The sequence below is a fragment of the Salvelinus sp. IW2-2015 genome, unplaced genomic scaffold (assembly GCF_002910315.2).
Source record: "Salvelinus sp. IW2-2015 unplaced genomic scaffold, ASM291031v2 Un_scaffold1426, whole genome shotgun sequence".
NCBI lineage: Eukaryota > Metazoa > Chordata > Actinopteri > Salmoniformes > Salmonidae > Salvelinus > Salvelinus sp. IW2-2015.
In genome coordinates, this window is record NW_019942900.1 from 140683 (window position 1) to 164531 (window position 23849).

The 23849-nt window shown below is 44.3% G+C and overlaps 1 protein-coding gene and 1 long non-coding RNA gene across 5 annotated transcripts in view; both read right to left on the minus strand.

Annotated features, from left to right (window-relative positions):
• Positions 1–14678, minus strand: part of LOC112070784 (pre-B-cell leukemia transcription factor-interacting protein 1) — a 30651-nt gene extending 15973 nt beyond the window's left edge. For 2 of the 3 annotated variants that reach the window (XM_024138238.2, XM_024138236.2), the window contains exons 1-2: positions 14551–14678; positions 12016–12127 (exon numbers count right to left, since the gene is read on the minus strand). In XM_024138238.2, coding sequence (XP_023994006.1) covers positions 12016–12090 — 75 coding nt within the window. In that variant the 5' untranslated portion in view covers positions 12091–12127; positions 14551–14678. Of the gene's footprint in view, positions 1–12015; positions 12128–14433; positions 14511–14550 lie in introns of those variants that run through there. The other variant, XM_024138237.2, reaches the window with a different exon arrangement.
• Positions 607–11969, minus strand: LOC112070785 (uncharacterized). 2 transcript variants are annotated; one of them, XR_002893966.2, is made up of 4 exons: positions 5357–11969; positions 5026–5148; positions 4782–4840; positions 607–4564 (listed from the first exon to the last, which is right to left on the minus strand). It is a non-coding gene; the product is annotated as an uncharacterized lncRNA (long non-coding RNA). The 2 variants fall into 2 exon arrangements; XR_002893965.2 differs by having other exon boundaries at positions 5026–11969.
• Positions 14679–23849: the final 9171 nt, after the last annotated feature.

Consider the following 23849-nt stretch of genomic DNA (forward strand, 5'->3'; position numbering starts at 1 on the left):
ATTCAGTTCCTAGCCATATTATTTATGTTTGATTAAAATTACACCACCATCCTCAGTAGCCTATACCAGCAGGTTACTGGGCGACAAGCACTTACCTCGAAACCGCCTTGCTATTCATGTTGAATAAATTAAATCTGTCAATTTGAACTAAGCAAGCTGCTAAATCATTCAGCTTACATATTCGCCCTATCGGGGTCAAACAAGCCATTTATAACAGTTTGTATACACYGCAAAAATTGAAATCTAAGTAAGATAAAATACCTTAAATCAAGGCAATATATGCGTGTTTTTTGTCTGACAAGATATGTCTTCTTACCAGGCAGTTATGTTAGASCATTTCACTTGTTTCAAGCTTTTTTTGTCCTTAATTATTTTAATAAGATATAACTTGTTACTGAGATTGTATTACTGGTTCCGAGTAACTTAATGCTTGAAACTAGAATTATAAAGCTGTTTGATCARCACTGACAAGTACAAAACTGCTGTGTCAAAGTCAGAATTTCTTATTTCAAGCATCTTATCCTTTTCATCRCTTCACATATTAAGAACAGATAATGACCACATGGAATTCACTGTTTTATTGTCAATCTTACACACAGCACAGCAATCATGTAGACAAAATACAGTACAGAACAAAGACAGTGTGTTCCCCAGATATGAAACGTGTACTATGAGTCATTTGAACTGTTGTACAATTGTATTACAGCCCCAAGATGGTATTTGACTTGTACATAAGTTTGGCTCTTGTTGCTAATTRTGTAATATGAGGTAAAATCAACCAGCTTTTCAGCATCCGCTAACTCAGTGGCCTGTGCAAGGTGTGGGACCTCAACTTGAAAAGACATGATGTTTCTATCAAAGCATATCATTTGAAATGGTTGATATTCCAAACAATAAAAGCCTAGAATCAACAAGAAATATGTTTTTGACCAGTCCAAATTATTTTGCAAAGATCATGGACTTCTGAGTTATGTATTTCTTACAAGCCATTTAACTGATACAGCATGGTTTACTTCATTGAAACCTAGGAAGTCCCTCAATGTTCCACATGAATATTGTAGACCTTCAACCTTTGATACAGGTCCCATCTCCCTTTCATTTGAAAAAAATTGGGTGAATTGAACTGTCAACATTTTGGCAGCTTCATATATTTGGTTCTGATTGATCAAAGACTTTAAAATATTTTTTTTTCAATTGAGCTTGGAAGCGCATTGTTGAAAGAAACAATGTTTAGTTAGACTCGAACCGCATACACATGTGGACCCATACACCAATGGACCCAATGACTTTATCTGTGATGGCAAATGTATCATATAATGCTGTTCAGGTGTAACATTGCAGTCTGGAAAAAGCTCCTTCCRATGCTTCAAATGATTTTCAATGAGTAACTTCAACCTAGACACAGTCGCAATGGAAAGAACAGGTGCAAATACTATCTGTGCAATCTCTATTAGCTCAATTATCAATTGTGTATGTGTGTATATGTTATGTTCCGCGGTTTCTGTCTGTAAAGGATTATGTAGCCGGTCCTGCTGAGGTATGTGTATGCCAAAAGGACTGCGTTTGTGATTATTGAAATTGTTCACTTTAAAGTTAGTAATTATTTCATTTGTTCCCAGGGGGGAAGGGGAAGGCACCTTGGGCGTGCTTAGGCAAGAGGCCTGTGGGCATACATATACCCGTAGTGTGTACTCTGTCTATGCACACTAGGTAAGACCTGGACAGACCACCCCCTGTATTTTGGTTAGCGCGCCAGGTGGCGTTAAGGTTAGGTAAGTAGTGAGTAGGCAGGTAAGGTAGGAGAGAGGACTAACATTTACTTTCTTTGCTTTGGTTCCGTCCAGCCCCTTTTCCCCAAATTACCGTGTGAAGGAAATACATTCCCTGTTAACAGTAAAGTTCTCTGCCATCCTTACCCGCACCTGCAACCCCATACCTCTTTCACTCCACGGGGAGTTAAGTGTAGCAGGGTGTTGCGTTCCCTCCTCCAAGAGGCGTGCGTAACATAATGGGGGCTCATCTGGGATTTGAACCCGGGACATATCTTAACTGGAGAACAAGCTGATCAAAAGCCCATACAAATCTTACGAGACACCGGGGTGGCGCAGTCCGTAATCGTTACTGATGCTTTACCCTGGTCTCCTGAAACGTATTGTGGCTCGCATGTCATATTACAGRGTATAGAGACAAAAAACGTACCTGTACCATTACACTGGGTCCACTTAGTGTCAGACTTGGTATCAGGATGTTTCCGTGTTGGTGTAGTGTCTACACTGCCAGTAAAAGGAGTCACATTGCTACTAGGGAACGATATCGCTGGTGGTAACGTCACTCCTGTGTTAGAGGTAGTAGACAAGCCAGAAATCAAAACTACAGATGATAAATTGGTTCAAGCATTTCCCCATGTTTTTCCTGCGGAGATGTGGTGGATTTGTCTAGTTCCATTTTTGAGAATGTTGAGGTAGAAGACAATGCCCCAAGTATTCCTTCTGCAATGCAGACGTTTTTTACCCCCGTAAAAACTAAGGCAGGGGAAAGTGAAATCGCGCACCAATTACATGACATTCTGTTCGTCACCCCCAAGGTGGTGATTGAATGTCAAAAGGGAGACAGTCTTCAAGTGTTTTGCTTCGGTTATTTCCACTGAGGAGGCTAAAACTAGGGAGACCGCCGACTTYATGGAAGCAGGATTTTTGATGCGTAAATGGGCAGCTCATAACAGTTAGTGACTGGAGTGAAGTGTGTCAAGTGGTTGTTCCTAAACTGTTCCGACAGCAGGTGCTGTCACTCGCCCATGACCAGACGTGGTCCGGACATTTKGGGATCACGAAGACTTATAACAGAGTCCTTCGACATTTTTCTGGCCAGGTTTGAAGTCTGACGTGGTCTAATTTTGTAAAACATGTCAACTCACTGGGAAAGCGAATCAAACAGTCCCTCGTGCGCCACTCTGCCCGATTCCTGTGGTGGGGAACTGTTTGAACGAGTGATAAATCGATTTTGTAGGTCCGTTGCCGAAAGCCAGGTCAGGTAACCAGTACTTACAATGTGCAGTGCTACTCGATACCCAGAGGCTATCTCCCTCAGTACTATAACGGCTAAGACATGTGGTGAAGGCACTAGTGAAGTTCTTCTCTAGTTTGGACTCCCTAAGCAATCCAAACTGATCAGGGAACCAACTTTGTCAAAACTGTTCTCAGACGGCTAAATGCACACTGCATTTTCCCATCAGGTCTCCAGTCCGTATCATCCGGAGAGTCAAGGGGCCCTCGAACGCTGGCTTCCAAACTCTCCAAAACAAATGGCAATATCCTTAGCAGGACCAAGCATTTGCCCAGATGACCGTTTTAGTTTACCACCACTTGACGTTAATGTACTAACAGAAATTGGGGATGGCCGATCTCTAACATCTAGAGGAGAATAAGGGAAACCAAGAATAGCAGAAATCACTTGAGTCCAGATCAATCTGTCCTGACACAAGAAGATGATTCAAAACACATTTGATTTCCAATGGGGCTATGCCCTCCAGAATTCCATGCATAATGTCTTGCGGCGTTTGTTGTATAATATCAAAGGCTGAGAATTCAACTAACTTGCTCCTTCTATTGATCCCATAGGTTGTTCTTAGGCTGTTGCGAAGCAAGTCCGTCTTTGCCTTTTCTATTTCATCACACTGTCTGACATGCTTCTCCAATGTCCTTTTAGAATATGCATCCTCATTGAAGTGTGACTGCATGTCCTTAAAAGAACACTCATTGTCTGCACTTACTGTAGRCAAAGCCTCTTTGAACCCTGATAGTTCATGTTGTGCCAGGGTGTCTYCAGAGAGAGGCCATGGCACCATAAATCGTTCTCTCGCCGTTAAGTTTGCATTTTAACCCCACTGTACAATGCATCCATGTCTTCCTTGATTCTATTCAATATTAYATCCACACCAGATTGACGGAGGTCTGCTGATCTAGCCATGGMAAGTAGCCTGATATCAGCCACTTTTKACCTGTATTTTGGATTTATATTTCCTAGGGTGTAGTACACCATTAACTTGTTTTTTGATGCAAGGGATCCTAGTGATGTACAGAACCATCTGCAATSCCTTTKKTTYMKMKRAAMMAAAGGSATGTGATTTTAGAAGAGCACCAACAATGTCATGAAMAAAACTTTCCCTGCACATCTGGGGTCCCTTTTCAACCATAGACACAATCCTTGGGTGTGATAAGAACTGTTCTAGACTTTTGACTAAYGGTACATAATGAAATAATTTGTCTTTGATGAAAAAGTATTTTGAGCCTCTACATTTCATCCTGCATCTGGTTCGAGCAATTGGAATTTCYTCTGCGTCCAAACAGCTGAACTGCTTCTTAAAAACACTGTCCTGTCTAAATGTTGCTGCAACGTCAGCAAAGGGGTCAATGAAAYTGTCAAATATATCCATTGCATCTTTTTCAAGCTGACCTAATGTGCTTCCTGAATGCTTCTTTAGCACTCCCTCCATCTGCTTCCTGAGGTTGTCCAATAGTGATCATKGATACTGCTGTACCCCAGCAACAATGTCATTCACGCCTTTCTGAGTGAGAGAGGAGAGAGAGAAAGCTCATGGAGGTTGGAACACACCATGTATAATTGCTTATGCTTATGACATATTCCTTAACATAAGGGATCAACAATAGTAAGGTGGACAACCTAGCACTGAGAATGAACTCAACCATCACTGAACCACTACAGWATTMTCTGCATAATRTAACWAACCAAATGCTRTGCTCTGCTCAGAAAAAGCATATTACCTGTGAGACGATGCTTGGCTCTGGCACATCACAAAAGCATTGGCATGTGTTGTCAGATCCTAAAAAAAAAAAGTTGACATTGAATGTTCTATCCTGACATGTGCAGGCTGGACATTACTAGTTCATGACAAGTATAATGTTTGTGACAGAAGTGATTGTGAAGACTATGAATGCTATTAGTATAGCCAAGTACTTAAAAAAATAKGGTCAATTTCAGTAGATTGCCACCGACCGAGTAACTTACTTGTTGCACTGTGACAGCGCCATGTTGGTCAATGCCCCTTTGCCCTTCATCCAAGTCAGGTGTATTGAGTTGCTGATCAGTGATGCTGGAGTTAGCTAGAAGCTGATCGGGTTGAATGTTGTCCTGTGTACCGCATATCAAAGAAACAGATTATTATTTGAAATTGTATTTTAGTTTCACCAATAGAGCTTTAAGTGTTTTGTTCCCATTTATCATTGATTATTTTCACATTAACCCAGCTTTAGCCATTATAGCTAAAATAATCGAATAGTTCATTAAAATGATTTTTTTTTAATCCAGAAGAAAGAACAAATCCTAGCTAGCTACTTACTTGTTCCGGTGGTACTTGGCTTTCCTCCGATGGCTGTTCACCTGGTCGGGTGCCTTCAAGTAGGTGTTGAAGGTGTCTTCTCTTTACATGATGATAGAAGGAATTGTACACTCTATATTYCTCAGTGCATCCGTCAATACCACAGAGCAACCAGAAATCAGGGCTGCGACTGTGCAAYCTATTGATATGGCTCAACAACAGTTTCAATGAAAAAGTAATAAAAACGCAGAAGATCACGCAACGCCAAAGCATCTTGAACGTTACTAAAAGCAAACGCATGTAAAACGGTCCCACTGCTTTCGATGAAAAGAGTATAAAAAAACAAATTATGTTCACAGGTATTTATAATACGACCAAGTAATTTGATTGGAGTAGAGTGTAACAGCACGGACTTTTAACTATACATGTATCACTCCGCTTTACAGGTGTTCTAGTAACCGTTAATTACATTAACGATTGTTATCTATCTTAGATAGTTAACAAACTTCGCACCGCAAAGATGAACATATTTCCACTAACATTTGAGTTAAATTATGAATGGTCATCAGGGGAGGACGGTAACGTGTGTAGACCTACACAAAGTAGCAAGCTAGTGTGCAGGAAAATGTTTGTGGTGYTTGGCAACAGTCCAGCCCAGTTGTGGAACTGTGTGTGTTAGCAGAGCCAAATAAACAAATCAATCTTTTAGTGCTTATTACTGTTAACTAATAAATGGCGCTTGTAGAACTGTTGTATAAAAGCAACATCACACTCGAGGTCGTACTGTTACACTGATTATTATCTTCAGCACTCGGCCTGTGGCCTCGTACCTACGACCGAATCACAGCCGTGCTTATATTCATCACTCAGTCACATTATCTAGCTACATAAGGGAGGCCTATAAATAAAAAGTCAAAGACGGTCCAAATCTTTGAGTCATCTAACACCATGAATGAAGATGGAATGGATTACACATATCCGGGCATGGATCAAATATCAACCGCAGTGTTAAAAGGTAATGTCAATATGTTTATACCGTCTACCTTTCTCCTTAGCAAGCTAACGTTAATTTGAATTGGAAAGTTGGCAAACCAAGTTAGCATGCTAATTTTAACTAGGTAACGTTGACTGTTAGAAGTTAACTGAACGAACGGACATTTATTGAAAACACTTGAACTTTGGTTCGATTGATAGTGCTTTATTGCCAGAAATAGTGTTAAGGTGTAAATGTGCCCTAATGACTGACACCGTCGATTATTTAGCGTCGCCGTCTTTGGCGCCCTTTCTGTTGACAATAGAAAATAAATAGAAAGGGCGCCAAAGACGGCGAAGCTAAATTATTGACGTGTCAGTCATTGTCTACAATCTTAGCGAGGCAAGCAAAGATTAATGTAACTAAGATTTYCAATATGGGCGTCAATTTTAAAGTTATTTTCATTAGCTTGCACTATCTTTTGGTTTAAAGTAATTAACGTCAACGTTAATGATATACTGGTAGTCTAATTTTGTTAGCTAACAGTAGCTAGCTTGGTAAATCATTCCTGCATTAACGGAAAAGGGAAGACAGTATGCTAATGTCTCATAACCTATATCAACCTGACACTTTGCATCTATAAACTATGTATTAGTTGCTAATTACTTAACTATTTACCATGCGGTTAAATGTGTTTTTCAGCTGYTAATATAAGCACAGACATGCTGCCCTGCCTCTCTGAGCATTTATGTGATCTCTCTCCCGGGCCAGAGCACTTCTTCAGAAGGAGAACCATTTGGAGACTGTCTCATTTTCACCATGAGTAAATGCTAGATTTTGACATTTGGGAGACATTTAATCTAACCATGCAGGCAGTGTTTCCTKTAAAACAAAGAAGCATTTCCTGGCCATTACAATACATGTATCTAAAGATGTAGTCGTTTTGGTGTTTGCTGTTAGGTTGTTGTTAGTGTGGTGTTCTTTGCCTTTATAATTACCATTAAATAAATCTATGTCTTATACAGGGTCAAGAATGAGACCTGTGTAGACCAGGCACCTCTGGGACCTATTGGAYACCTGGCAGCCAAATTATTTATTATGTGTTCTGGCATGAGAAACTACTGAGAGCCTACAGAACCAGGCGAGACTGTTAAGGCTGCGAAGGTTCAACTGAGATAGGAACAATATCACACCTGAACTTGGTTAAAATAATTGTTTAATTCAAAAGTTAATAAATGGCAAATACAATTTCCGTATATACGGGTTCAATGTTTCATCACGCAGGATAAGACAGAGAACTGATTTGTTCCTGACAAAGATAGTATATTATACTCATGACAGAGATAGTTCCCACTTCCGAGCCGGCCTGTCAGAGTAGAGACTGGGCGTGGTTTAGATAAAACCCCACAAGACATAAAACTCTACAGGAGATGTACAAAACCAAGGTCAGACCCAACCAAAAGGATGTTTCCCAGCTCCTGGACCTTGAATTCCAAGCAAGACGTGCCTTCATCGACTCTGATGCTACCAAGGAGCAGGACAGACCTACCAAGATACTTCAAGCGTATCCCTGCTTCAGAGAACTGGATCATGTAAGCAAATGTATTCATTTTAAGTAGGCCTATGCTTCCTTAGCCTGGTTAACACCAGACCAAATCTCAAATGAGATACGGTGTGGGAACTGAGCAGCGTGAGAAGCCATAGCAGGGACGGAGGTAAACTACTTCGGGCCAAATGTAAAACAGTGAGCTCGCGAGAATTTCGGACTGGTAGTAACCAGGCTAATGCTTCCTACGCCTCCAGCTAGATAGTGTAAGACTCTGTTCTCGGTCTGTCTGTGTGTGTCAGGTTATGGATGAACTCCGGCGGATCCTCGATCGAGGGAACTTGAAAGTATTAATGTTCCCATGAAAGTATTAATGTTTGTTTCAATAACTGGCTGCAGTAAATCAAATTAGACTTTTAGTTTAACAGTGAAGCACTCAAWCGCCATGATGAAGGCTTTACCAGACATGTTCCCATCACCTGTGGCTCCAAAGAAGTTAGGACATGCAAGTGAGGCTATGCTTCACATCCTTGAGGTAAGAAATGTGTGCATGTATTAGAATTTTCATTACTTAACCATAACATACAAAGAGTGTGAATTGTTTTAGGTAATTTTTGTTGCTCTTTGTGTGTGTGTGTCAGTCTGCAGAAGACCCCAACACCTTTCTTCAGGCGAGACCACTCTTCAGCCCTGTCGTGACTGTCTACGAAACCAACTGCATACTGGCCATTGGAACCATGTCTGTGGTGACCTTCCCAAAAGAGGACATCTATGCCAGCGTGACGTATCTCATGGCGTGTTATTACACCTTTACCTCACATACGCCATCCACAACCAGGACATGACTTCTTCATATAAAAAAGGCTATGGCCGAGTGGAAAAAGTTCATTACTGACTAGGGTTGCACGATACAATTTTTTCATTTCCGGTCCCGATAACAGAACTTTGTATCGGCCGATCCGGGAACCGATAACCTTTAATAAATAGGCAGGGCGTTTGTTGTTTATTATAAGAAGGTTTAAAGCACGGTTATGTTTGTTATCTTGCCATAGGTCTTACATTTTCACCTTGACCWCCAATGGCATTTGTTGTTTTTGCATCCTTTGTTTCTGCACATATCAGCCTCTGGATATACTCAATAAAGTGAAAAGAAATGAGATTCATTCCTTCTTTAAGCAAGCCAATCTCATTTCTAGTAGTACAAGTACATTTATCTTAGTGAGGGTTACTTATTTTAAGCACAATATGCAATTTTTCTGTAAATTCCAGGGTATATAGCCTTATTTCAAGACGATTGCAAGAACATTGGATGCTAAATTTAAGCACATTTTCCTACATATTGAGAAAATAATTATTATATCTCGTCTTTAGACTGGCCGGACTAGTTTAAAGATATCTGTGCGTTCTTTGAGACTATATATTTTTACTTGTTTTAAAAAATCCTGGCAAGTGAAATTTTCCTGTTCTGTTGGCAAATAATTTTGCTTATTTTAAGTAATATTTCCCCCATTTTACTGCTCGTTTTTCTTGTTTTTGAGAGCTGACTTTTTGCAGTGTAGGCTTAACATCTGGCACAATTGCCAGAAAATACACTAACATCCGTTTAAGTTCTTCCAAATATTTATTGCKCAGAGATTGAGATCCTCTGTCCAACTTTCACTCAAACTCTCCTGTCGGATTTATATATACAGTGCATTCATTACATTACATTTACATTTAAGTCATTTAGCAGACGCTCTTATCCAGAGCGACTTACAAATTGGAAAGTTCGTACATATTCATCCTGGTCCCCCCGTGGGGAATGAACCCACAACCCTGGCGTTGCAAGCGCCATGCTCTACCAACTGAGCCACACGGGACCACCTGGCATTCGGTAAGTATTCAGATCCCTTGACTTTTTCCACATTTTGTTACGTTACAGCCTTATTCTAAAATGGATTCAATATATTTTTTCTCAACAATCTACACACAATACCCCATAATGACAAAGCAAAAACAAGTTTAGAAATGTATTAAAAATAAAAAACAGATACATTATTTACATGTGTTCAGACCCTTTGCTATGAGACTCAATTGAGCATCTTGTTTACATTGATCATTTTTTAGATGTTTCTACAACTTGATTGGAGTTCACCTGTGGTAAATTCAATTGATTGGACATGATTTGGAAAGGCACACACCTGTTTATATAAGGTCCCACAGTTGATGGTGCATGTCAGAGCAAAAACCAAGCCATGAGGTCAAAGGAATTGTCCGTAGAGCTCCGAGACAGGGTTTTGTTGAGGCACAGATCTGGGGAAGGGTAACAAAACATTTCTGCAGCATTGAAGGTCCCTAAGAACACAGTGGCCTCCATCATTCTTAAAATGGAAGAGGTTTGGAACCACCAGACTCTACCTAGAGCTTGCCTCCCGGCCAAACTGTAAAATCAGGGGAGAAGGGCCTTGGTCAGGGAGGTGACCAAGAACCCGATGGTCACACAAAGCGCTCCTCTGTGGAGATGGGAGAACCTTCCAGAAGGACAACCATCTCTGTAGCACTCTACCAATCAGGCCTTTATGGTCGAGTGGCCAGACGGAAGCCACTCCTCAGTAAAAAAGGCACATGACAGCCCGCTTGGAGTTTGCCAAAAGGCACCTAAAGACTCAGACCATAAGAAACAAGAGATTCTCTGGTCTGATGAAACCAAGATTGAACTCTTTGGCCTGAATGCCAAGCACCACATCTGGAGGAAACCTGGCACCATCCCTATGGTGAAGCGTTGTGGCAGTATCATGCTGTGGGGATGTTTTTCAGCGGCAGGGACTGAGAGACTAGTCAGGATCGAGGGAAAGATGACCGGATTAAAGTACAGAGAGATCCTTGATGAAAACCTGCTCAGGACAGACTAGGGGCAAAGGTTCACCTTCCAACAGGCCAACAACCCTAAGCACACAGCCAAGACAATGTAGGAGTGTCTTAGGGACACTCAAGTCTCTGAATGTCCTGGAGTGGCCCAACCTGAGCGAAGTCTGAAAATAGCTGTGCAACAACACTCCCCATCCAACCTGACAGAGCTTGATAGGATCTGCAGAGAAGAATGGGAGAAACTCCCCAAATACAGGTGTGCCAAGCTTGTAGTGTCATACCCAAGAAGACTCGGGGCTGTAATCTCTGCCAAAGGTGCTTCAACAAAATACTGAGTAAAGTGTCTGAATACTTATGTGATTGTGATATTTCAGTGTTATTTTTAATACATTTGTAAAAATTTCTAAACCTGTTTTTGCTTTGTCATAATGGGGTAATGCATGTAGATTGAGAAGAAACCCCCCCCAGATTTAAGTCCATTTTAGAATAAGGCTGTAACGTAACAAAATGTGAAAAAGTGAAGGGGTCTGAATACTTTCAAAATGCACATGCAGAAAAGGGATTTATTTCAAATTATAAAACAAAAATTGGGTCTGAAGTCGTTACAAGTTTCGTTGATATTCTTTCCTAATTGGCTCGATAATGCTATGGAAAAAGGGTTTATTGGATAAATGCTGCAACTCCTCTCTTGCAGTGTAAAATTTTTTACTAGTTTTCAGGCCTTTTGGGCAGGTTTGAGTGGTCATTGGGCTAGAGATTTGCTAGAACTAGCATGGAGTGTCATAAGCGGGGTTTGCAGTTTTGGGACTTTAGTATCGATTTATTAAACAAGGCAAGCTCAAACAGGCAAAGTAATTAATAGATTTAAGTATTTGAAACCCAGGTCTGGCTGGCACACCATAGGTTGGTACAGGGTGTATATCAGGGATCATCAACTAGATTGAGCCGCGGGCCGATTTGTTCTTGGGTGGATGGTCAGGGGGCCGGAACACAATTACAAATAATTTGTAGACTGCAAATTGACTACAAGAAGGCCAAACAGATACAGTATAATGTTTGCATAAAACAATCATTTTAAACCTTGCTTACATTTGTATACAATCATGTGTCACTATTATTCGTGGGAATACTTGGGAACAGATTTCTTAAATTAAAATCACTTGGAGCCGATTTCCTGGTGTTATTACAATCGTATGTCCTACTATGAAACAAAAAGTATTTTATTTGTACTTATTTTTGCTCAGAAAACTTGGGGGGGGGGGCAAATAAAACAATTTGGGGCCACCAGTTGGGAAACCCTGGTGTATATCTTACCTCTGGGGACAGCATGGTCCAACTGTTGGTCGAGGATCCACTGCGGCTGCTGCCTGTGCTGCTGCTGTCAGACATTGCCCCCTTGATGCTCAGCACAGCAACTACAACTTATCTGCAGATGACAGAGATTCACTGACTCATGTAACAAATGTCATTATGAATCACCCAATAATAACTCATTATGTGGTTTTAAAATGTCTGCAGTTTCTACATATATACTTGCACCATGTTCTCATTATGCAATTGAACAAACTATTCATATAGGCCTAATAAAGTATCTCCGTAGAGAAGAAATATCACGACAGCATATTACCACGGCTTTGGAAAAGTCATTTTTCAAACCAACATATCAGAAATTCAATTACACCAAAATGTCAATTGTTGGGCTACAGTGAAGAACTTGAAATTAAGAAAACCATCTGAGAAATAGACTGCKTAGCCTACCTTAAACGCCAGCTGCAATAATTGTAATCTGTAACCTACACAAATGCCTATACTCCCTACAAAAAGTAAGAAATTGCAAAAATGTAGAGACATTGATAACATTGGCAAACATAGTTAGTGAATCGCGATAGAGGGAGTGGCCATTTTAAAAACAGACTGATCCTTTTTTGTATTCTCACTTGTATAATCTATTTGCATATACTTCAGACACGCCACTATGGGTTTCTTTACGGTACCCACACCAAAAATACATTTAATGTGTCGCTTAGTTATGTGTAGAGCCATGTCATAATAGAATGGTCTGGCACAAGAGGTTACTCAGGCAAAAATCAAGTTTAACTTTAAAAACATATCGTATCACAGCGCCTCTCCTATTTCTAATGATCCAATTTAAACTGTATTTTAAAATGTACATATGAAGTGTGTAAACAGTATTTTTGCTGTCATACACACACACATCAGTTTCTCTGGTTTTACTATCTATATGTATGCGCTTGGGTAAAATTAACATTTTTGTTTTATTCTATAAACTACTGGCAACATTTCTCCCAAATAAAAATAGACATTTATTTTCAGAAAATGACAATTGGTCAAAATAACAAAAGATGCAGTGTTGTCAGACCTCGAATAATGCAAAGAAAATAAGTTCATATTCATTTTTAAACACAATACAAATGTTTTAACTTAGGAAGAGTTCAGAAATCAATATTTGGTGGAATAACCCTGATTTTCAATCACAGCTTTCATGCGTCTTGGCATGCTCTCCACCAGTCTTTCACATTGATGTTGGGTGACTTTATGCCACTCCTGGCGCAAAAATTCAAGCAGCTCAACTTCCTCTTGATCACATTCCTGAGGTTTTCAAGGGGTTCAGGTCTGGAGATTGGCCTGGCCATGACAGGGTCTTGATCCTCCATCTACACTTTGATTGACCTGGATGTGTCATGGAGCATTGTCCTGCTGGAAAAACCAATCCTCAGAGCTGGGGAACATTGTCAGAGCAGAAGGAAGCAAGTTCTTCCAGGACAACCTTGTACGTGGCTTGATTCATGCGTCCTTCAAAAGATTCCAGCCTTGCTGAGGCACCCCCAGATCATCACTGATCCTCCACCAAATTTCACAGTGGGTGTAAGACCTGGAGAGGCCTACAAGCTGAAATCATTCTCTACTATTATTCTGACATTTCACATTCTTAAAATAGTGGTGATCCTAACTGACCTAAGGACAAGGAATTTGTACTAGGATTAAATGTCAGGAATTGTGAAAAACTGAGTTTAAATGTATTTGGCTACGGTGTATGTAAACTTCCCGACTTCAACTGTATTTTATTTAATGTCATATCTTGTCTATTACTGTTCTGTGCTTTCATGGTGCGGCAGGTAGCCTAGTGGTTTAGAGCGTCGGGCCAGTAACCGAAAGGTTGCTAGATCGAATCCCTGAGCTGACAAGGTAAAAATAGAGTTGACAAGGTAAAAATCTGTTGTTCTGCCCCTGAACAAGGCAGTTCAGAAAGTCCCTTGGCTGTCATTCTAAATAAGAATGTGTTAACTGACTTGCCTAGTTTAAAAGATTAACATAAATATTTGTACTTTTTATGCGGACCCCAGGTAGAGTAGCTGCTGCACGTGCAGTAGCTAATGAGGCTCCTAATAAACTAAACTAATTCTTGCTTAGGGCCTCACGCTGTAGCCTAAATTGCATCTATCGTATCTGTGCCGTTCAGATATGAGCAAAAAGTCAGATCCAGTTGGAACTTRGGCTGGAGGCTAGTTGTTAGCTTGGTAGCGAAACAAGGATTAGTCTTCGACAAAACCAGGACGACATGTTCTCTTTTTAGCCAGAGGCTTACATTTCAGTTGTATGAATTGTCCCCGTTTGCTCCCGCGAGAGGTGAAATAAGAGTAGAAGTCATGACACCAAACTCAAAGGAAATACATGTTTCTAGACACATGCAGCATATTTTGATCAGCTTACCATGGTAAACAAAGGCAGAATGCAATCACTCCCACAGTTAACCTCTCTCTCTTCCGCTTCCAATAGCGTTGACCACACAAAATAATTTCCCCAAAGTAATATTAGACATGTTCTTACCCCGCGTACTTCACTTCAATTCCACTGTTTTAGCTCGATTAGTCCTGGTATTATTTTACAGACAGCTTTCCTGTCGTGAACATCGGAAAATGTGGGAATTCCAAACTGCGTCATTCCAATGCTTCACACTGTCTTTTCCAATGGGATGTCAATATGGCCGTTTGCGTCACCTCCCTCAAACAGAACAGCCAACCAGGGTGAAGTGTTGTGTCAGGAAAACTGCTTGATTGACGCGCGCAGGTGAAAGTGGTAGGTAATGGATACAGACCCTTCCTTCGCGGATGATAAGATGCTTGCATGCGCACATTATATACGGGAGGGGAGGCAACTTCAACCAGCCTTACATTGACGTGTTTGCAGTGAGCTATATTTGTCGGGACTTCCAGCCTGGCTATCCCACTTCAACCCTGTTGCATGAGATTGTCTATCTGTTTCATTATTGCCCCCTACATTCGTCAGATTCTAAAATAAACTGTACAGTTTTGTCTCTGTCTAACCTGTAGGCCTATTGTAATTTATTGTAACAATGAAATCTCACCCCAAACCACATTTGACCTCCTTAAGTTCATATACCGAATAAAAATCTAAAGTTCAATGTGTTTCCATCACATTTTTAACTCTACCGATAGTTTTGTCACGAAAACTGTTGCGTTAAATAGTAAATGTGCCTACTCGTCTTGGCACGTGTGCTCTAGCCAACAGCTGGCAGATACAGTGCGGGAAGGCTTTGCGTAGGCTAGTCTACATAATGAGATTATGAATAAAAGGGAGAATATTTTCATAGAGATACAGGACTCATCATGGCTATAACCTGATTTAACATGGACATTGCCATTGAAGGATTCTACCATTTTAAAGTAGTCAACTGGTTGGGGATTCCTGTAAGTTGGGAGCAATCAGCCAATGAAAAAGAAGATAATTGACCACTTTAAAATGGAGATAACCTCAATGGCACTGCCCATGCTATCACAGACTGTAATGGAGCCTATATCTATCTCGATTTTATTTATATTTTACCTTTATTTAACTAGGCAAGTCAGTTAAGAACAAATTCTTGTTTTCAATGACGTCCTAGGAACACTGCCTTGTTCAGGGGCAGAAAGACAGAATTTTACCTTGTCAGCTCGGGGATTCGATTTTGCAACCTTTCAGTTACTAGTCTAATGCTCTAACCACTAGGCTACCTGCCACCGATGAGTCCTATCTTTCTCTGTGGCCTGCTGTTAAATGGTGTACGTGTCCTCTCATTGGCTAGAATGGTCACAGCAGATCTCGCCTCCTCCCGCCTGACTTCCATCTTTGAGGACTTAGAGCGGTCCATTCGACTATCTTATAAATATATGTATAAAATGATACCATTAGTGCTCCTTCAGAAAGTAACAGATGCATGACTTTTGTGTTCAAATACTTTTTTTAAAGACAATTACATACATGCATAACATAGGTTTTCTTCATTTAGTAAATGTGCATGCAATACTAAAAGTTTTATTTAAGCGGAAAAGTACATTTTGTGTGTACTACGTCACCATGCACAGATTTTTTTATCAGCGCATTGGAGCGGAATGTGCAGTCCCTCCAGTCTCCAGCACCGATTCCGGTACCAACTCCCACACCACGACCTACCTGCGTTCCATCGGAGCCGGTCCGCGGAATACCCCTGTCCCTCCCGGAGCGCTTCGACGGCTTGCCAGCAAGATACAAGGGGTTCCTTCTACAATGCAACCTGTACCTCGCTCGCTACGCTGAGGCTGTTTCCGGAAGAGACAGGGTTGCCACCGTCATCTCGGCACTGACTGGATGGGCTCTGGACTGGGGTGCCGCGGTCTGGGAGATGGGTGGAACCGAGGTCGAGTCCTACGAGCGCTTCACCCTCCTCTTCCGCTCTGTGTTTGATCATCCTGTGGAGGGACAAGTAGAGGGTGAGTGTCTACTMCGACTAAACCAGGGAGCTAGGACCGCCTTGGAGTTCTCCCTGGAGTTCCAGACCATCGTGGCTTGGAACGAGTTGGCTCTGGTCACCGTTTTCCTGCAGCGGACTGCGGGAGGAGGAACAGCTGCAGTTAGCCTGCCGTGATGACATCTTGTCACTTGACCAGCTCATCAGCATGGCGATCCGGTTGGACAACCTCCTGCGGTCCTGAAGGAAACCTGCAAGGAATCCAGAGTCCATGGCTACACCTGCTCCTTGGCCAGAGCCGACGGATGCGGACTCGGCACGTATGCCCGAGGCAGAGCATAGGAGAAGGAGGAATCTTGGCCTCTGCTTCTACTGTGGGGAAAGGGGTCACTTCTCCCTAACTTGTTCTCTATCCCCATAGGAGGCGAGAAGGTGACAAGCCAGGGAATTCTCCTGTGCTAACCCAGGTAGGAGGCAAGGTCTCCTCTCCTTGTCTGTCAAATCAACTAGTGTTTTCCCGTTAAATTCCCTGAGAATCAATCAATCAAATGTATTTATAAAGCCCTTCTTATATCAGCTGATGTCACAAAGTGCTGTACAGAAACCCAGCCTAAAACCCCAAACAGCAAGCAATGCAGGTGTAGAAGCACGGTTCGAGCCCTGGATAATCGTCCAATAGGGACAGAGCTCGTACATCGCATTACTGTTCCTATTTCTTTGTTGACCCAGGACACTCATTCAGAACAGATCACCTCCTTGATTATAGACAACCCCACGCACCCTATTGTTTTAGGTCKCCCCTAGTTGAGTTTGCATAACCAGGTTATTTCCTGGTCCGAGAAGAGACTGCTGGTGTCACGCCCTGACCTTAGTTATCTTTGTTTTCTTTATTATTTTGGTTAGGTCAGGGTGTGACGAGGGTGGCATGTGTGTTTTTGTCTTGTCTAGGGGTTTTATATATCTATGGGGTTTTGGTATTGTATAGGGTTTATGTATGTCTAGGTGTGTGTAGTTAGTCTAGGCATATGTAGGTCTATGGTGGCATCAGAGGCAGCTGTTGATCGTTGTCTCTGATTGGGGATCCTATTTAGGTTGCCATTTTCCAGTTTAGTTTGTGGGTTATTGTCTATGGTCAGTTGCCTGTGTCTGCACTTGTTTATATATAGCGGCACGTTCGTTTTGTATAGTTTGTTTAGTGTTTCTTCATTAATAAATAGAAGAATGTATTCACATCACGCTGCGCCTTGGTCTCCTCCATTCAACGAACGTGACAGCTGGGTTGGTCACAGGAGTGTCAGGAGTGTCTGCTTCTGGAGTTTGAGAAGTCAATGAGAGAAGTGAAGTTCTTCCTTAGTTGTTCATTTTCAAAGAATCTAAAAAAGGCAACCCAGATTTGAGCAAATGTCTTAATTACTCCAACCTCATGAAAATKACAAACTGACACATTTTCATTTTCAACAAAACAACTTTATATCGAAGGTGTTACGTAACTAGGAGTGGTGGGTGCGGAGTCAGGCGCAGAGAGCAGAGGTTTAAGGAAAACYGTATTTATTCCGGTGAGAAAAGTTCATGCCAAAACAACAGGCGAATAAATGACCAGCCCAAAACAGGACACAAACAGTCCGGAAAAATACAAACAATACCATCCACAAAACAGAACAGAGAAACAAGCCTGCACAAAAGCAGGCGGGCATAACAGGCTTAAATAGCCCTAAACCAAACCCCAAACGAGAAACAGGTGAAACCAATAAGACATAACCAACAGAAAAGGAAAAGGGAATCGGTGGCAGCTAGTAGACCGGTGATGACGACCGCCGAGTGCCGCCCGAACAGGAAAGGGAGCCACCTTCGGTGGAAGTCGTGACAGTACCCCCCTCCCCGACGCGCGGCTCCTGCTGCCGCGGCTCCTGTCCCCCACCGGTACCCAGCACCTCTCCTCCGGACCGTACCCCTCCCAGCCAACGAGGTACTGTAGGCCCCTCACCCGGTGTCTAGAGTCCAGAATAGAACGTACTGTGTACGCCGGGGACCCCTCGATGTCCAGAGGGGGCAGAGGGACCTCCGGCACCTCACCTTCCTGCAGAGGACCAGCTACCACCGGCCTGAGGAGAGACACATGAAACGAGGGGTTAATACGATATTAAGAAGGGAGCTGTAACCTACAACACACCTCGTTTATCCTCCTCAGGACTTTAAATGGCCCCACACACTGCGGCCCCAGCTTCCGGCAGGGCAGGCGGAGGGGCAGGTTTCGGGTCGAGAGCCAGACCCTGTCCCCCGGTGCGAACACGGGGGCCTCACTGCGGTGGCGGTCAGCGCTTATCTTCTGCCGCCCACCAGCTTGTTTGAGTGATTCCTGGACGGTCCTCCAGGTCTCCTGTGAGCACTGCACCCACTCCACCGCAGGAGCTTCGGTCTGGCTCTGATGCCACGGTGCCAGGACCGGCTGGTAGCCCAACACGCACTGAAAAGGCGACATGTTCGTGGAGGAGTGAGTTCTGAGCCACCTCGCCCATTCTCCTGGCCGGTCCTGGCAATACGACCGCAGAAACCTACCCACATCCTGGTTCACTCTCTCCACCTGCCCATTACTCTCGGGGTGATAACCCGAGGTCAGGCTGACCAAGACCCCCAGACGCTCCATAAACATCCTCCAAACTCGGGACGTGAACTGGGGACCCCGATCAGAAATGATGTCCTCAGGCACCCCGTAGTGCCGGAAGACGTGGGTAAACAGGGYCTCCGCGAAAATCCACCGACAGATGGGACCACGGCCGTTGTGGAACGGGGAGGGGCTGTAACTTCCCTCTAGGCAGGTGTCTAGGAGCCTTACTCTGAGCGCACACCGAACAGGAGGAGACATAAAACCTCACGTCCTTAGCTAAGGTGGGCCACCAGTACTTTCCCCTCACCAGCACTGTCCTCTCAACACCCGGATGACCCGAAGAGGGTAGCGTATGAGCCCACCGAATCAATTGATCACCAACACCAAGCGGCACGTACTGAAGACCCGCTGGACACTGTGGAGGTGCATGTTCCAACCGTAACGCCCGCTCGATGTCTGCGTCCACCTCCCATACCACCGGTGCCACCAGACATGAAGCTGGAAGGATGGGAGTAGGATCTATGAACCGATCCTTGGTGTCATAGAGACGGGACAGCGCGTTGGCCTTCGTGTTAAGGGAACCTGGTCTATAGGAGATAGTGAACCTAAATCTGGTGAAAAACATGGCCCACCTTGCCTGACGAGGATTCAGTCTCCTTGCTGCCCGGATATACTCCAGATTACGGTGGTGAGTCCAGATGAGGAGAGGGTGCTTAGCCCCCTCAAGCCAATGTCTCCACACCTTCAGAGCTTTTACCACAGCTAACAACTCCCGGTCCCCCACATCATAGTTTCGCTCCGCCGGACCGAGCTTCTTCRAAAAGAAAGCGCAGGGGCGGAGCTTCGGTGRCGTGCCCGAGCACTGTGATAGCACGGCTCCGACCCCAGCCTCGGACGCGTCCACCTCCACTATGAACGCCAAAGAGGGGTCCGGATGGGCCAACACGGGAGCGTCGGTAAACAGCACCTTCAGACGATTTAAAGCTCTGTCYGCCTCTGCTGACCACCGTAAACGCGCCGGCCCCCCCTTCAGCAGTGAGGTAAATGGGAGCTGCCACCTGGCCAAAACTCCGGATAAACCTCCGGTAGTAATTGGCAAACCCTAAAAACCGCTGCACCTCCTTTACCTTGGTCGGAGTCGGCCAAGTACGCACGGCCTTGACGCGGTCACACTCCATCACCACCCCYGAGGTGTAAATGCGATAACCCAGGAAGGAAACGGCTTATTTGGAGAACACACATTTCTCCGCCTTGACGTACAGGTCATGCTCCAGCCGTCGCCCAAGTACCTTGCGCATCAGAGACACATGCGCGGCGCGTCTGGCGGAATAGATCAGGATATCATCGATATACACCACCACACYCTGCMCGTGCAGGTCCCTGAGAATCTTGTCTACAAAAGATTGAAAGCATTCTTTAACCCATACGGCATGACGAGGTATTCATAATGGCCAGATGTGGTACTAAACRCGGTTTTCCACTCATCTCCCTCCCGGATACGCACCATATTATACGCGCTCCTGAGGTCCAGTTTAGTGAGAAAACGCGCTCCGTGAAATGATTCTACCGCCGTAGCGATGAGAGGTAGCGGGTAACTAAACCCCACTGTGATGGCATTTAGACCTCTTTAATCAATGCACGGATGCAGACCTCCCTCCTTTTTTTTCACAAAAAAGAAACTCGAGGAGACGGGTGACGTGGAGGGCCGAATGTAACCCTGCCCCAGAGATTCAGTGACATATGTCTCCATAGCCACTGTCTCCTCCTGTGACAATGGGTACAYGTGACTCCTGGGAAGTGCTGCGTTTACCTGGAGGTTTATCGTGCAATCCCCTCGTCGATGAGGTGGTAATTTGGTCGCCCTCTTCCTACAGAAGGCGATAGCCAAATCGGCATATTCTGAGGGAATGCGCACAGTGGGAACCTGGTCTGGACTCTCCACCGTCGTGGCACCAATGGAAACTCCTATACACCTACCTGAACACTCCTGGAGAGCCCCCTGTTTCCAAGAAATCCTAGGATTGTGACTAGCCAGCCAGGGAATCCCCAGCAACACTGGAAACGCCGGTGAATCAATAAGGAAGAGACTAATCCGCTCCCCATGATCCCCCTGCGTTACCATGTCAAGTGGAACCGTGGCCTCCCTGACCAGCCCTGACTCTAACGGTCGGCTATTACATTTACATTTAAGTCATTTAGCAGACGCTCTTATCCAGAGCGACTTACAAATTGGAAAGTTCATACATATTCATCAAGGAGTGCACGGGGAAGGGTGGATCTATCGGCACCAGCGGAATCCCTAACCTACGAGCGAGTCTGCGATCCATAAAGTTCCCAGCTGCGCCTGAATTGACTAGCGCCTTATGCTGGAGAGAAGGAGAAAACTCAGGGAAAGAGATTAATAAAAACAGGTGACCAACAGGGAGCTCTGGGTGAGTTTGGTGCTGACTCACCTGGGGTGACCGAGAAGGGCTCTGCCTGCCCTCTTGACTCCCAGACGAGCTCCTCCAGCACCGGTCGGCAGTGTGTCCTCTCCGACCACAGCTGGTGCAGGAGGAGCCTCCTCCTCCGGTTCCCCTCGATGCGGCCCCCCCCTAACTCCATAGGTATTGGAGCGGGAGGGCCGGGAGGTGGAACTAACAGGGCCCGTTCTGAACGCCCGCGGGCAGCTAGCAGGTTGTCCAGTCGGATCGACATGTCTGTGAGCTCGTCGAGGGAGAGGGTGGCGTCCTGACAAGCTAGCTCCCTGCGGACGTCCTCCTGGAGGCTACACCGGTAGTGGTCCATCAGGGCCCTGTCATTCCACCCCGCTCCAGCGGCCAAGGTCCGAAACTCCAGCGCGAAGTCTTGCGCGCTCCTCGTCTCCTGCCTAAGGTGGAACAGCCGTTCACCYGCCGCTCGGCCCTCTGGAGGGTGGTCGAACACGGCTCGGAACCGGCGGGTGAACTCTGGGTAGTGGTCCCTTGCGAAGTCTGGGCTGTTCCAAACCGCGTTGGCCCACTCCAGGGCTCTGCCCGTCAGGCAGGAGACGAGGACGCTCACGCTCTCCTCACCAGAGGGAGTCGGGCGAACGGTAGCCAGGTATAGATCGAGCTGGAGCAAGAATCCCTTGCACCCAGCCGCCACTCCATCATACTCCATTGAGGGCGTGAGACGAAGAGCGCTGGATCCGAACGCCAAAGGAGGCGCTGGAGGCGCGGTAGGGAGACCACTCCTCTTCCATCGGTCCATTCTCTCCATCATCTGGTCCATCGCTGACCCGATTCTATGGAGGATGGCCGTGTRATGGAGAACACGCTCCTCCATAGATGGGAGAGGGGTTGCAGCTGCTCCTGCTGACTCCATACTTGGTGCGGGCTTCTGTTACGTAACTAGGAGTGGTGGGTGCGGAGTCAGGCGCAGAGAGCAGAGGTTTAAGGAAAACCGTATTTATTCCGGTGAGAAAAGGTCATGCCAAAACAACAGGCGAATAAATGACCAGCCCAAAACAGGACACAAACAGTCCGGAAAAATACAAACAATACCATCCACAAAACAGAACAGAGAAACAAGCCCGCACAAAAGCAGGCGGGCATAACAGGCTTAAATAGCYCTAAACCAAACCCCAAACGAGAAACAGGTGAAACCAATAAGACATAACCAACAGAAAAGGAAGAGGGAATTGGTGGCAGCTAGTAGACCGGTGACGACGACCACCGAGCGCCGCCCGAACAGGAAAGGGAGCCACCTTCGGTGGAAGTCGTGACAGAAGGAGTGCCTTTGATTTGACGTCCTGCACATGTGCACGAACTGTTAGACCCGATTTACAGTGAATTAGGAATTAGAATACTAGAATTACATGAACCTTATGACGGTCGAAAGGTCAGCCATGTTGATCAGGGATTTGGTCAACCATGGTTTGCCAGTGGTGTGATAAGATAGTGTAAAACAATGAATGTGGAGAATTTATCTGCACTCTATGTGTGTTAGCTAGCTAGCCAGCCAGTTTTAGAGGTATGATACCATACATTTTTCAAATGAACTGCCAATGCAAACATTCCATTCAAACAATGCAGTCAATCCACAGCCATACAGTGACTGGCTCAAATCAATTGATAATAGAACAAGTTGTAAATGCAACTAGTAGGCTACTGATTTGAGCCGGTCACTGATTTGAGCGCAACTGTGTAAGTCACTACATCTCAGTGCTAAAGGAGTCACTACAGACCTTGGTTCGATCCGGGGCTGTATCACAACCGSCCTGGATCGGGAGTCCCATAGGGCGGCGCACAATTGGCCCAGCGTTGTCCAGGTTAAGGGAGGGTTTGGCCAGGGTAGGCCGTCATTGTGAATAAGAATATGTTCTTAACTGACTTGCCTAGTTCAATAAAGGTTGAATAATATCATGTCTATAAATATAGTAGCACTCACACCTTTCCAAGAAAACTAAATCTGAGACATTTATGGACTGTTTACATATATTTTAGAGGCTATTTAGACAGAAAATGTGTATAAAACCTGTATAAACTGTATTTATAATTATATGACAATATTTTACATTGACTATAATTCCATTAGGCCTACAACATTTCTGAAACGTCACATGCCTTACTTTTAATTTCCTGCATAAGTAAAAGCATCACCTATGCATCTACTGCCATTCATTCCAATTAGACTGGTTCTGGATTTCTCCCTGACCAAGATGGCTGTTTGTGTGTATAATAATGAAATGGAGTTGGAGCTTTGAGTATTCTTCAGCAAATATGGATATACTGACAAGATACATGTCTCTCCGACCTAATGGGAGTCGTTTTCCAC